Below are 14483 nucleotides of genomic sequence, written 5' to 3' on the forward strand. Positions count from 1 at the left end.
CTGGCGTTAGTCCCCGGGGAAGGGGGCTCTCTCCCACCGGATTCTCGCCTGTGGGCGCAGACATCTGAGGCCCGGTTGGGGCAGCCCCCGCGGCGGCGCGCGTGGTTGGCGAGGGCGGGGCGGGGTGGGGCGGGACCGCTGGCGCACCTGCCCTGAGCGGCCGGGCTCGCGGCGGCTGCGCGGACAACGTCCCCCTCCCTCCCGTCCCGCCGTGTGTTTACGTGGAGACGAAGATGGCGGCGGCGGTGACGACGCTACCCGTGCGGCCGAAGACGGTCAGCCAGTGAGCGTCGAGACTGGTTCCACTCGAGCGGGGGGGAGCGCCTGGCCCAGCCCTGCTCCTAGGGCCACGGAGCTTGCGGTCGCATCCCCGTGTGAACCGACCTTTCCTTTCTGTCCCGACCCCCTGCCTGTCTTCCCCCAGCCTTCCCCGCAGACGCTATGGAGGACGAAGAGAGACAGAAGAAGCTGGAGGCTGGCAAAGCCAAGGTAAGAGAGCTGGAGGCCGCCCGGCCTGCGCTGGGAGGCGGTGGCTGGGAAGGGTTGGGGAGGGGGCCTGGGAAGCGGAGATCTTAGCAGCTCTGGTGCGTCGCTTGGGGAGGGAGGTGCTGCAGGGTCTGCGTTTTCCCCTCGCCTTCTCTCCCTTTTCTAACTGAAAAAACCTGGTGATAAACTACCTAACGGATACTTCCGTGATGATTGGGTGCTGTGGCTCCTTTCTCGTGAATGCCCAAATATTAAAAATCTCTCTTTTACTGTATTGCCATAAGCAGATATTTATTGCTTTTAAATCTACAGCGTTTCGCTTTTTTAGGGAGTTTTCTGGGTTGTGCAGGCATTGTGCTTTTCAGGGTGGGGATTTGGGGCCTTTCTTTATTCGGTAGGGGATTTGTACGCTCATCATCAGCTTGGCTTTCTTAGGTGGCACGCTGGCACTCTTGGGTGTGTGATTGGCCTGTGACAGCTGCCTCAGCCGTGGCTTGAGAGTGCCACAAGTGCCAGCTGTGAACTTCGCTTTAGGGCCGTTTTTAGAAGCATGGCTTTGTATGTTTGTGTTTGGAGGTCTTTGTCATGGCATGCGCTTTGTATTGTGTGGAATGTTAATGCAGTATGTGAATGGAACTCCTGGGAACGCAAGGTTCCATATTCTAAGCAACACCTATAGAATTCCTGCTTTAAACAATTGAATTGTTTTATATATCTTGTTGAGTCCCAATGTGTGTATGAAAAAACCTGTAAAGCAAACAATGCAAAAGGTATTATTCACTGGGTTTCATGAAAAATTTAACAGACAAAATATAAATTAAATAGAATATTTCTTTAAAAAATTACATGTTTGAACATATTTTTTGTCTGGCCTCAAAGGCTCCCTTCCTCCCGACAATGAAATTACCGTTTTTAGACTATATTTTGGCTTATTAGAGATCAGTGTTAGTAACCATACTTGCACCTCAATTAAATTATAATATAGTTAACTGTTTCTTCTCTCTTCCTCACCTTCTCCTTCCTCCAAATAAATAAACGAGACTGGGTCTGTGATTTCAGTAATCACTGAAGGGCCATACTGCAGAGATACAGTGGTAGATGCTTAGCACAAGTTTCTTAAATTAATATAAACGTATGAACTAGCTTCATATTATCTAAGGTCAAAGTGTAAGTGCTTGTATGTTATCGGGTAGATTATTACTTTAGGATCTATACATGGAAGGAAAAGGGTATCGAGGCATCTTTAGAAGCCCAAAGTTGCTTACATTTCTGCAGTCTGAGGGTCTGAGTGTGATCTGTGAATCCAAAACAGTGGAGGTAAAGTGTGTACCCCCTTCCAAAAGCATCGAAGTTCTGTTCTAATTAGACATTTTGTTTGTCTGTTTGTTACCTGAGAATTTTTACTGTCTCCAGAAGTATCCTTCCTAAGTATATGTGAAGCAGTCCAAAAAACATAGTTTACTTTGGACAACAGATTTCATAATAGAGGATTTATTTAAATTGCTTTGATTTGGCAAAAAAGAATTCTAGTTTCTTTGTGTGTATGTGTGTTTTTTGTCTTTCAAAATTCTGCCTATGGGATAAAAATCTCCTTTTAACATTCACTTTTATTGTAGAAGATTATCTTCTAGACTAGATCCCAATTTTTCCAGTCAGAAATAAATGTGTGAGACATGTAAGGCAAGATACATTTGCTGGAGCATTGGCGACACAATATAAAAACACAGGAACAAACTTCAAAGACAATATTAGGAGAATCGTTTTCTAAACTATATTAGTGTGATGGAATATTATTCAGCTGTTAAGGTTATGAAGACTGATAGGAACATGGAAAATAGAGTGAAAACAGCATCATCAAAAATAGTGTAGACATTACTTCATTTGTATAAATGTGTGCTTTTAGATTAGGACTTAAAAACTTTGGATTGTAAGTGTAAGGTCGTTCAGCAAACCTGTATCGAACTGCTGTTTTATACCAAGAGCCAGAGATAACAGAGGTGGTGATAGTCTCTGCTTTCATGTTGCTCAAAGTTTAGTGGGACGGACAGACACTGGGTAATAAGTAGAATGAGAGAGATGGTATAGTAGGATATTGGGCGAATTTTTTCATTTGGTAAAATGTGTTAAATGTTGCTACCTCGTTTTTAAGACTGTTTTACAAAGAAAGCTCTTGATACTGATGTTAATGCAGTCTAGCATAATATCTATCAGATAGTGAGTACTCAGTAAATATTTGCTTAGTGAATTAATGAGCAGAATGACTATGAATTGTTAATGGGTGCTACTTTACTAGCATGTTGTAATTTAATAACAGTATTCCAGAATTCTCTTAATTGGAAGTATCTTATTGCTGGCATTAGAAATCTCTTAAAATCATCATTTCTAAAACTTATTCAGACACTTGGTTCTCTAAATGTCTTGTTTGTTCATTGGACTTAAATATTGTATTTGATAGTCTAGTTTTACAAACCACAACTTGTAAATTTTTTACTTGGTTTTTGGTAAGCTGTTCATTGGAAAACTTCCTTCCTTGCTCCATCTCCTGTGCCTCCTCCCCTAACTTGCTGTTTTAGATTTGCTGTGACTAGAGAACCCAGTAACTGAGCTTGATACAGTGGTTTGTAATAACCAAGCATTGATGGAGCCTGGTGAATGGGCTTTATGACAGTTTAGTTCTTCTGCTACCTGTTGGTTTTTTCGTTTGCTGTTGGGTTCTCAGCTACTTCCTCAGTGTTGATGTAGTAAGAAGCCTGACCCGTGGAGATGTGAGACATTACTGCATTAAGTAAATATTTTCAGAGCTGGGCTTCCCTGGTGGCATAGTGGTTGAGAGTCCGCCTGCCGATGCAGGATCGTGCCCCGGTCCGGGAAGATCCCACATGCCGCGGAGCGGCTGGGCCTGTGAGCCATGGCCGCTGAGCCTGCATGTCCGGAGCCTGTGCTCCGCAACGGGAGAGGCCACAACAGTGAGAGGCCCGCGTACGGCAAAAAAAAAAAAAAAAAATTTCAGAGCTGGGCTAACACCCCTGCAAGGTGCTGACAGGGACGGTACTACATAGGCTGTCCTTGTGTTGATCCAAACTATTCTAACTTCACTTTAAATGACTTCATTTTTTCCCAAGTAAAATTATTTACAATATTACGTAAAGAAAGTATTGTAATATTAGCTAACAAAATTAGAGGACAGTTATGTATTTAGTATAAAATTACTTCTGCAAATTCACCTTAGGTATACTTTTTAACATTCTACTAATGTAGTAGAATTCAGTAAAACCAAAGTTTTTAATCAACTATTCAGCATTTTATATAATTGCCATTATTTGTTGAATAATTATTAAAAATTTTTGCCTATTGCATTCAGTAAATACTAATCATATGATTTTTATTTGTTTAATGAGCATTTTCAGTTTGGAAAGTAGTGCCAATTGTATGCAAAAAAGGACGGTGCTCTGTGCAACCTTTATATTAGGTTATTGATAACAGGACTTTTCAATTACTTTTTCCACTCAGGTAGACAAAGTTAGTTATGGTGTACAATTGTTCTTTGCATATTTCAGACACAGTGCTCCACCACTAAGAAAGTTGCTCTCCCTCCTTGTTTCTTTTAAACTTTCTAGATTTTAATTCTTATATGTGACATAGCTTGCTTAGCTTTCAAAATAGATACAGGAGTTTGATACCTTCAACATTTATTGCAACAGTGGTGCATTGTCTGTGACTTAAAAACTAATTAATGAACTTTAGGCTTTGTTGGAAAAAAAACAAAGCAAAACATGATTTTTAGATTATGAGCTTTAAGAGAGAATATGGAGGAAAGAATGGGCAGAACAGGTTTCTTGAAGTATATATTGAAGAAAGGTTTTTAAGGCCATTCCAAGAAGTGGCAGGAACAGGGATAGAGAAGTGGTTGGGTAAAAAAGATCCTTAAGATCCAGTGCAAATGAAGCAACTGACAAAGGATTAATCTCCAAAATTTATAAGCAGCTCATGCAGCTCAATAACAAAAAAACAAACAATCCAATCCAAAAATGGGCAGAAGACCTAAATAGACATTTCTCCAAAGAAGATATACAGACTGCCAACAAACACATGAAAGAATGCTCAACATCATTAATCATTAGAGAAATGCAAATCAAAACTACAATGAGATATCATCTCATACCAGTCAGAATGGCCATCATCAAAAAATCTACAAACAATAAATGCTGGAGAGGGTGTGGAGAAAAGGGAACACTCTCGCACTGCTGGTAGAAATGTGAATTGGTACAGCCACTATAGAGAACAGTATGGAGTTTCCTTAAAAAACTACAAATAGAAGTACCATATGACCCAGCAATCCCACTACTGGGCATATTCCCTGAGAAAACCATAATTCAAAAAGAGTCATGTACCAAAATGTTCATTGCAGCTCTATTTACAATAGCCCGGAGACAGAAACAACCTAAGTGTCCATCATTGGATGAATGGATGAAGAAGATGTGGCACATATATACAATGGAATATTACTCAGCCATAAAAAGAAACGAAATTGAGTTATTTGTAGTGAGGTGGATAGACCTAGAGTCTGTCATACAGAGTGAAGTAAGTCAGAAAGAGAAGGACAAATACCATATGCTAACACATATATGTGGAAGTTAAGAAAAACTAAATGTCATGAAGAACCTAGGAGTAAGACAGGAATAAAGACACAGACCTACTAGAGAATGGACTTGAGGATATGGGGAGGGGGAGGGTAAGCTGTGACAAAGCGAGAGCGCGGCATGGACATAAATACACTACCAAATGTAAGATAGCTAGTGGGAAGCAGCTGCATAGCACAGGGAGATCAGCTCGGTGCTTTGTGACCACCTAGAGGGGTGGGTTAGGGAGGGTGGGAGGGAGGGAGACGCAAGAGGGAAGAGATATGGGAACATATGTATATGTATAACTGATTCACTTTGTTCTAAAGCAGAAACTAACACACCATTGTAAAGCAATTATACTCCAATAAAGATGTTAAAAAAAAAAAAATAAGATCCAATGAAGAAAGGTTTGGCAAGGAGGTCTGTGGTGTCCTGTCAGTGAAACTGAAAGTCGAATGAGCACATGGAAAAGAGGAAGTGAAAAAGATAGGACATATCCAAGTGACTGGAATATGACAAGATAGGGGCAAAAATTATTTTCAAACAAAACACCTCTTATTTTTATATATAAAAAAGTTTGTCGTAAGAACTAAACTGTGACCGTAAAATGTTTATCTGTTATAGGCTACTGATTATTGAAATGTAAGTGAATTTCTTCTAATATGGAAGCTAAAAAAGGTTCTCATGGTAAATTGTTAAACATTAAATGGTAAGGAACATTATTTATATTTATTTCTCAATTCATTTCCATTGAAATTGGACATCTTATTGCCTTAGTTAGCATCTCTTTAAAAAGTTTAATTTGGAAAGCTTCAGAATTTTTTAAAGTTTCTTTATAAACTTATAAAGGTTGTTTTACATCTGGGGCGTGGCATCTATTCTATGTGTATATGCTATTTGTCGTACAAGAACAGGCACTAGGTCTTTGGAGACATTTACTGGCTTATTTGTTCAACTAACAGTTTTGAACGCCTACAACTGCAGCTATGGACTTTTACTTGGCAAGCACTTATTTAAATTATCATGAAGTCTGTGCCTTATTGTCTGTGGGAATAATCCTGTCACAGTCCATGACTCTTAGCAGGTGTTTTGAAGAATAAATGCGGTGATGGTTGAGAGCTTTTTGAGTTCTTCTGGTGCTAGATATAAAGAATCTATGATTTTTTAATTTTTACTTGAGGTGGAAGTCATATAAAAATTAACCATCTTAAAACAATTCAGAGGCATAACAGTTCAGCGTTGTACAACCACTTCTATCTAGTTCTGAAACATTTTTATCATCCCAGAGTAAAGCCCTGTATCCATTAAGAAGATACTCTTCATTCCCTACTTCCCCCAGCCTCTAGCAACCACCAATCTGCTTTCTGTTTCTATCGGTTTACCTATTCTACATATTTCATATAAATGTAATCATATACTGTTTGACCCTTAATGTCTTTTTTTTTTTTCACTTAGTATAATGTTTTTAAGGTTCATCAGTGTTATAGTATGCATCAGTTCTTCATTTCCTTTTATGGCTGAATAATATTTTGTTGTATGTATATACCACATTTTGTTTATTTATTCATTGATGGGCATTTGAGTTGTTTCTACCTTATGGCTTTTGTGAATAGTGCTGCTTTGAAGATTCATATGTAGTATTTGAGTACCAGTTTTCATTTCCCTTGGGTCTATATCTAGGAGTAGAATTTCTGGATCATATGGTAATTCAATGTTTTTTGAGGAACCACCAAACTTTTTCCATAGTGCCTGTATCTATTCCCACCAGCAGTGTATGAGGGTTCTAATTTCTCCATATCCTCACCAACACTTATTGTTTTCCATTTTTTTAAGTATATTTGTTTTATTTTTATTTTTGGCCGTGTTGTGTCTTCGTTGCTACGCGCGGGCTTTCTCTAGTTGGAGCAAGCGGGGGCTACTCTTCATTGCGGTGCATGGGCATCTCATTGCGGTGGCTTCTTGTTGCAGAGCACAGGCTCTAGTTGCGTGGGCTTCAGTAGTTGTGGCATGTGGCCTCAGTAGTTGTGGCTCGCGAGCTCTAGAGTGCAGGCTCAGTAGTGGTGGCGCACAGGCTTAGTTGCTCCGTGACATGTGGGATCTTCCCGGACCCAGGCTCCAACCCGTGTCCTCTGCATTGGCAGGCAGATTCTTAACCACTGTGCCAGCAGTGAAGCTCCTCTATTTTTTTAAAATTATAGCTATTCTAGTGGGTGGGAAGTGGTATCTCATTTTGCTTTTGCGCTTTAATTTCCTAATGACTAAGGATGTTGAACATCTTTACATGTGCTTATTGGCCATTTGTCTGTCTTTGGAGAAATGTCTATTCAAGTCCTTTGCCCATTTTTTAATTCTGTTGTTACCAACTTCTTTTACATAATATTACTGATTATTACTTATTATATTTATCTTACATATATATTTATATACTGAGAGGGAGAGAGAGGGAGAAACATGCAGTCAGACAGGTGATGGAGAGAGGTAGAGAGAGATACACGTCTCCATAGGATCATCTTCCATCTTTTTTTTAGGCCTTCTGGGCTATGCCAAAATTTAAACTGTTCCTTCCTTTGCATAAGTTCCTGGTAGTTTGATTAGAGCATAATGCTAAAGTTTGAATTCTGTGTGGGCCAGTGAGTCATTTCATTCCATAGCCAGTTGTTTTACAAGTGCATGCAGCTGGTTCCAGAGGCACCTATTGGGTTTTTTGCTTGACCATTACCAATCCATTTTCACTATGGGAAAAAAACCCTAATCTTCTTTAGTAACAAAAAGACCTGCCATTTTCATATGTGAACACAATAGATCTGTACAGATATTTTACTGGTGTAACATACTTTTCTTGTCATGTTGACTCCCCTTTTACTTCTAGAGTTTTTGTGGTCATGGTCACCAAAATATAACTTAGGATACTTAATGCTCATCTAGGTACACTGCATAAAGCTGTGGTCAATTTGCATGTGGATTTAATGCTGTTAAAAACAGAATTGTTCCAGAAGTGGTTTTGCCTAAGTTATTTATTTAAATCTATAGATTCTTTTGTACCATGAAAAATTCCTTCATTCTCTTTGTTTCATGAACAGTGTGGTGTTTGTTTTCAGTTGCCATCAGGGTTATGATTCTTACTGTGGTTTGCTGTTCACTGAGATTCTTATGTGGTCTAAAAGTTTCTCTGTAAGTCTAACTTTTTTTTCCTTTTAAGAAATCATTTCTTAAAGCCCCCAAATTTACTTCTTTTCTTGTAAGAGGTCATTTCTCAAAGCCCCCCAAATTATTAATTTTCACTAGTAAGAACTATACTAAACTATTCAAAATCCTAATCTATAAAGATTTGAATTTATAAATTGTATTAATTGAATAGGTTCTCTGGTTACAGAGCTATGAAAAACTAACAGGGTGTAAAGTCTAGACTCTCTTTCCTTCTTTTTCTTGATACTGAACACACAAAATTAGCAAACAAAATTCCTTGTTTGCTAGGGCTCATTCATTGTGGACTCTGATTAGACTGTATTTATTCCTCAAGGGTCTCACTTTTTCAAGTTGATACTGCCTTATTGTTTCCCCAGGGAAGATAGGAACAGGGACCGGTTATAACTAAAAATATTCTTCAGATTTATGAAAAAGCAAGTTTAATGTATGAAAGTGTGTAAGAGGATGCAGGGGAAAGAGATGCAGGGATTTGCGATGGGCATGGGGCAGTGATCTGAGTTAATTACTACACCACTTATGGTCTATTGACTGTGTATGTATAAGTTGATTTCTAAAGTCAAATAAATAAGTAGATGCTGTAAAGGGCAAAGTATTAGAAAATGTGTAAAACCTGCATTAGCAAATATTTGCTGGGAGTTTATATATGAAATAATAGGTTTTGGCTGAAAGTTATAGAAACTTTTCAAAGATAACTTAAAATATTGGGACTATTTTAATGTACAACCATCTACATTTGCCAAACTGATATTTAATTTTTAATTTTTATAAATTCCTCTTCTAATGAAAATATATGTCTGAGCATTTCTACTCCCTTTAACAAGAGAACTCTCACTTTTCCATTTTAACCAATAGCAATTTTTAGTAAAGTTTGAGAAAAAGAGAAGATAGTAATTTGGGATTTTTTTTTTAGGTGAGAAGAATATATATATATTTTTTAATTAAAAGGGTGAAATGCAGTATAAGTAATTTTAATAGGCATTGGTGTTTTAGTCTTATGACAGGAGTCTATATAGTCTTTTTTTCCCTCTGTGATTTGGATTTAAAATTTTTAATGTTTGGGACTTCCCCAGTGGTGCAGTGGTTAAGAATCTGCCTGCCAATGCAGGGGACACGGGTTCGATCCCTGGTCCGGGAAGATCCCACGTGCCACAGAGCAACTAAGCCTGTGTGCCACAACTACTGAGCCTGTGCTCTAGAGCCCGTGAGCCACAACTACTGAGCCCGTGTGCCATAACTACTGAAGCCTGTGTGCCCTAGAGCCCACGCACCACAACTACTGAGCCCACATGCTACAACTACTGAAACTCGCATGCTCCAGGGCCCACGTGCTGCACCTACTGAGCCAGCGTGCTGCAGCTACTGAAGCCTGCATGCCTAGAGCCCATGCTCCGCAACAAGAGAAGCCACTGCAGTGAGAAGCCCGGGCACCGCAAGGAAGAGTAGCTCTGGCTCACCACAACTAGAGAAAGCCCACGTGCAGCAAAGAAGACCCAATGCAGCCAAAAATAAATAAATAAATAAAATTTTAATGTTCTTGTTTTCTGTCTTATGTGCCATCATATTTTTGAGGCTCAGTAGTTTATACCTATTGAGAAAGCATCTCAGTTGAAAACTAAAACCCTTTGAATTATTCTGCAATTATCTTCCTGTATCCTGTGTACTCATAACCCAATCCCATTAATTGTTTTTTATTCAAAATTTGTCTTCTACTTAGCCTTTTTCTTCCCATTCTAACACCACAACCCAATAGGCCCACATTATCTCACCTTCTATTTGGTTTCCGGGAGTTACTCTCCTTTACCTTTCAGAGCCAACCAATCACCACATTCTGCTGATTTTACCTTCTAAATATTTCTTGATTTATCCCCACTTCTGTTTCTACCTCATTGTCTTTCACTTGGACAGTGGGAAGGTTGACAGTGGAAGATAGAAGAGTATGAATTTGTGATGATAGTAGCTACCGATTTTTGAGCACTTTCTAATGCTAGGCATTATGCTAAGCGTTTTACATTCATTTTCTTATTTAATCCTTATAACTATTCTAACAGCTGTGGATACTGTTTCTATCCCTATTTCATAGGTGGGAAAACTAGAGAGGTTAAGTAATTTGCACAAAGTCATGGTGGCAGAACAAGGATTCAAACCCACTCTGACCCAAGAGATTGTGTTCTTAACTTCAGCCCTGCACTGGCTAAACAGTGATCCCTGATCACTGTTTAGGAGGTAAGATTGAGAGGCCTTGATAATTGTTGTAAAGGGTAAGAGAGATGCTATGATCTGAATGTTCATTTCCCCCTAGAAATCATACGTAGCGATCGTACCACCCAAGGTGATTGTATTAGGAGGGTGGCACCTTTGGGAAATGACTAAGTCATGAGGGCAGAGCCCTCATAAATGGGATTACTGCTCTTACAAAAGAGAGATTCCTTGCCCCCTTCACCATGTGAGGCTATAGCAAAACGATGGCCATCTGTGAACTAGAAAGTGGGCTCTCACCAGGCACCAGATCTGCTGGTTCCCTGATCTTGGACTTACAGCCTCCAGAACTGTGAGAAATAGATTTCTGATGTTTATATGCCACCCAGTCTATGATATTTTGTTATAGCAGCCCAAACAGACTAAGATAAGAGAAGACTCTAGTTTTCTGACTTGAGCAACTTAAGGTATGTAGATGCTGGTCTCTGAGATAGGGGAACATGGACAAATTTGGGGGAAAAGAGGATTTGAGTGAAATGGGTCTCTGAGATAGGAAATGTGGGCATTTTTGGAGGGTAACAAATATTTTAGTAAGATGAAGATGACTTTTGTTTTGGATACATGGAGTCAGAGGATATCCTAGAAGAGTGGCCCAGTGTAAAACTGAATATGAGTCTGTTCGTTTAGAAGGCCATGCTAGAGAAATATTTGGTTTAAAGATACTGGCTGACACTCTGGGAGTAGGGAGTTCACTCAAGATGACGACTAAGTGGGATACTGAGAGTTGAATTCTGTGGAAACACCCATGTTTAAAAAACAGGTGGAGAAGTATCTGCAAAGAATATTGGATACAAACTATTTACAAAGCTAGGAGATGATGATGTCTGTGAGACTAAGGGAAGAGTTTCAACTAAGGAGTGGCCACTTGTCAAAAATGAGAAATCAAGTATGATGGAGACTTGAAAAGTGACCTTGAGCTTTAGCAACAGTTGGTGAGAAAGGGAAGCAAAGAATTCAGATTACTGTGGGATGGAGAATGAATGTGAATCAGGAAAGGGTGGTGAATGCTACCTACTTTTTCAAAGATTTTTTTGTGAAAAGCAGTATAATAGTAGTGGTTATGAGCTTGGACTAGACGAGACAGTCTGGGATCAAATTCTGGCTCTGCAGTTTATTAGCTTTGTGACTTTAGGCAAGTTGCTTAAACTTCTCTGTACTTCTGTTTCCCATCTGGAAAATGAGAAAAATAATAGTACCTGCCTTGGGGTTGTTGTGAGGATTCAGCTAATACATATAAAGCTCTTAGAAGATTGTCAGATTAAAAAACTTTTCAAGAAGTATTAGCCATCATCATCATTATTCTCATGCTGGAAAACTAGATTGGGGAAATAGGCTGGGATCAGATAATGAGGAGCCATATGTGTTAGTTGAGACAGTATGGATTTTATCCGAAAAGTAGCCAAAAACTGTCAAAGAATGTATATTTGACATGTTTAACCTTTGAAAAGGGTTACTGTTTTCCAAAAAAGATATCCCATATTCAGGTAGGTATGCTGCCACCAGGTGGCAGGTATATGTTATTGCTATACAGATGAAGCAGTGAAAACATGAGTTGTTGTTTTTTTTTTAATATAAAATATTGAGTGATTCAAATAGCTAAATGGAAGCACCCTACTTCTAGCAGGGCACTTTGTTCCCAAAAAACTGATTAGTTAAGTGAAGGAGAGAAAAAGAGCGTTATAGTAAAGATAGAGAGATTTCAAAGGAAGCTAAGAGAAGTATAGTTGGGCCTCATGGGAAACAGAACAGGCATTTGGAACCAATGCCATTCTCTCTATCATCCCTTATTTCACTTTCACAATATCTGATGCTCCTCTCTTTGCAGATCAGCTTCTTTTGCTTGTACATCAGTTTGCACATGACCAAAAATTAAGGATGAATCCCCAAATTTGTTCTATTCAATGGAATTGTTTCCCACTGTAGACGCTTAAAAAAAAAAAGAAGGGGGAGAGAAAAATTATTTAAATAGTGCAAGCAAATCAATTCATAGAGTAAGCATCTAGCTTAGAGGTTCCCAAACTTTGCTGCACATTAGAAGCCTCTGGAAAGCTTTAAACAATTTCAAAGCCTAAGTCACACTCCAACCCCAAATCAGAAAGTCTGAGGTGTGATCCAGGACTCACTTTTTTTTTTTTTTTGTGGTACGCGGGCCTCTCACTGTTGTGGCCTCTCCCGTTGCGGAGCACAGGCTCCGGATGCTCAGGCTCAGCGGCCATGGCTCACGGGCCCAGCCACTCCACGGCATGTGGGACCTTCCCGGACCGGGGCACGAACCCATGTCCCCTGCATCAGCGGGCGGACTCTCAACCACTGCGCCACCAGGGAAGTCCATGACTCACTACATTTTAAAGATCCTCAATGTGCAGTAAAGTTTGGGACCCACTGACATAGCTAATTTGTGTGATTCTGCAAAACTAGGTGATTATACATCATGAACTCTTATATGCCAGCTACTTTACTTGGTGTGCAACTAAAGAAGTAAGGATGATTTCGTCAGAAGGAAAACTGGCTGTGCTGAATACACAAAAAGTATTTTAGTCTGCAACATGACTAGTAGGTTGATAACATAAATGTACTTTATGGGTGAGTTTAGGGATATTTATATGATTATTGCATCATGCACTGATTTTCAAATCCTTCAGTAAGATTCATCTCCCCTCTGTTACTTTCTGGATATCTTTTCTAACTCTTTGTTCCCTAATTCCAAGAGAAGAATCTAATCAACTGCCTCTTTTCTCATCAGACTAGACTGAGAGGAGCAGCTGGGGTGTCCTGTATGGTAGGAGCTATGAGCACTGGCCAGTTCCCTCAGCAGGAAGTTCTAAATACATACTTTAAAAATACTTAAATATGTTTCACCTGCAAAAGAATACATATAAATTATATAGATAAGAAAAATGATTTTTAAAAAATGACCTCTATGCCTGTCACCCAGTTTAAGAAATATACACATTCAAATACATTTGAAACCTTTCCCAATCTAATCCCACCCCCTCTCTACCTAAGGTAACTACAATTCTGAATTTTCTTTATCAGTGCCTTGCTTTTCTGTACCACATATGTTTACATAATATATTAGTTTTGCTGTTTTTGAACTTAATGGTATCATATTATAAGCAGTATTTAATGATTTTCTTTTTGTTCAGTATTATGTAAAGATGTTCACACCTGCATACAATTCCATTATAGGAATTTACCTCATTTAGCATTCTCATATAAATGAGCATTTGGGTTGTTTCCAGTTTTTCTGTTACAAACACTGGTGCTGTGTTAACTTTTGCCCATTTTCCGATGCATATGCCCAAGGCCTAGCGGTGTGCAGAGATCATAATCCCATGGTCCCTCAGTCCTCGGGGAGTAGTGAGTGTGTTGTGTTGTGGAATGAGATAGGAAGAGGAAGCAAAACCAAAGCAAACTGATATTTATGTCTTTATTATACACCCAGTTTCATCACAAATGATCTCTGACAGATCATTGGAGCTGTTGATGGGCACTGGATATCTGACAGGATGGGCCATTGAAGTGACCAGATATAGCAGTTCTTTTATTTTTTAAGTCGATATTTCCTGCAAAAAAAAATGCATATAAGAGAGAATAATATTCTATTATCTGTGGCTTATAAGTGAACAAACCTCAGATAATAAGCTGGCATGTATTTTTGCTGCTGAGGGTGATAGCATCTGTTACAGATATACCTTGTTTTAGGATTCTCCTTTACATGAACTGCTATTTATTTGTTTATTTTTGATGAGATTAAGCTTTATACTATGCAGAAACTAGATAAGGTTGGGGCAAAGTGCCATTGTTCTCACCGTTCAGTGTTAGCAGTAAATGAGGTGACAGTGAAATGAAACAGAAGTTGGTGGCATCTGAACAGTGAGGTGTAATAATCTGTCACTGTTAGCAGTTATG

At 39.2% G+C, this 14483-nt stretch overlaps 1 protein-coding gene across 13 annotated transcripts in view; it reads left to right on the top strand.

Moving 5' to 3' along the window:
- Positions 1–209: 209 nt before the first annotated feature.
- AKAP9 (A-kinase anchoring protein 9) overlaps positions 210–14483 on the top strand; it is a 145547-nt gene continuing 131273 nt past the window's right edge. For 7 of the 13 annotated variants that reach the window (XM_027102403.1, XM_027102406.1, XM_027102411.1 and 4 more), the window contains exon 1: positions 211–489. In XM_027102403.1, coding sequence (XP_026958204.1) covers positions 442–489 — 48 coding nt within the window. In that variant the 5' untranslated portion in view covers positions 211–441. Of the gene's footprint in view, positions 490–14483 lie in introns of all 13 variants that reach the window. The other 6 variants (XM_027102407.1, XM_027102410.1, XM_027102405.1 and 3 more) reach the window with 1 other exon arrangement.

This window comes from Aethalodelphis obliquidens, unplaced genomic scaffold (genome assembly GCF_003676395.1).
Source record: "Aethalodelphis obliquidens isolate GAN/ISIS:26980383/991018 unplaced genomic scaffold, ASM367639v1 scaffold5, whole genome shotgun sequence".
Classification (NCBI taxonomy): domain Eukaryota; kingdom Metazoa; phylum Chordata; class Mammalia; order Artiodactyla; family Delphinidae; genus Aethalodelphis; species Aethalodelphis obliquidens.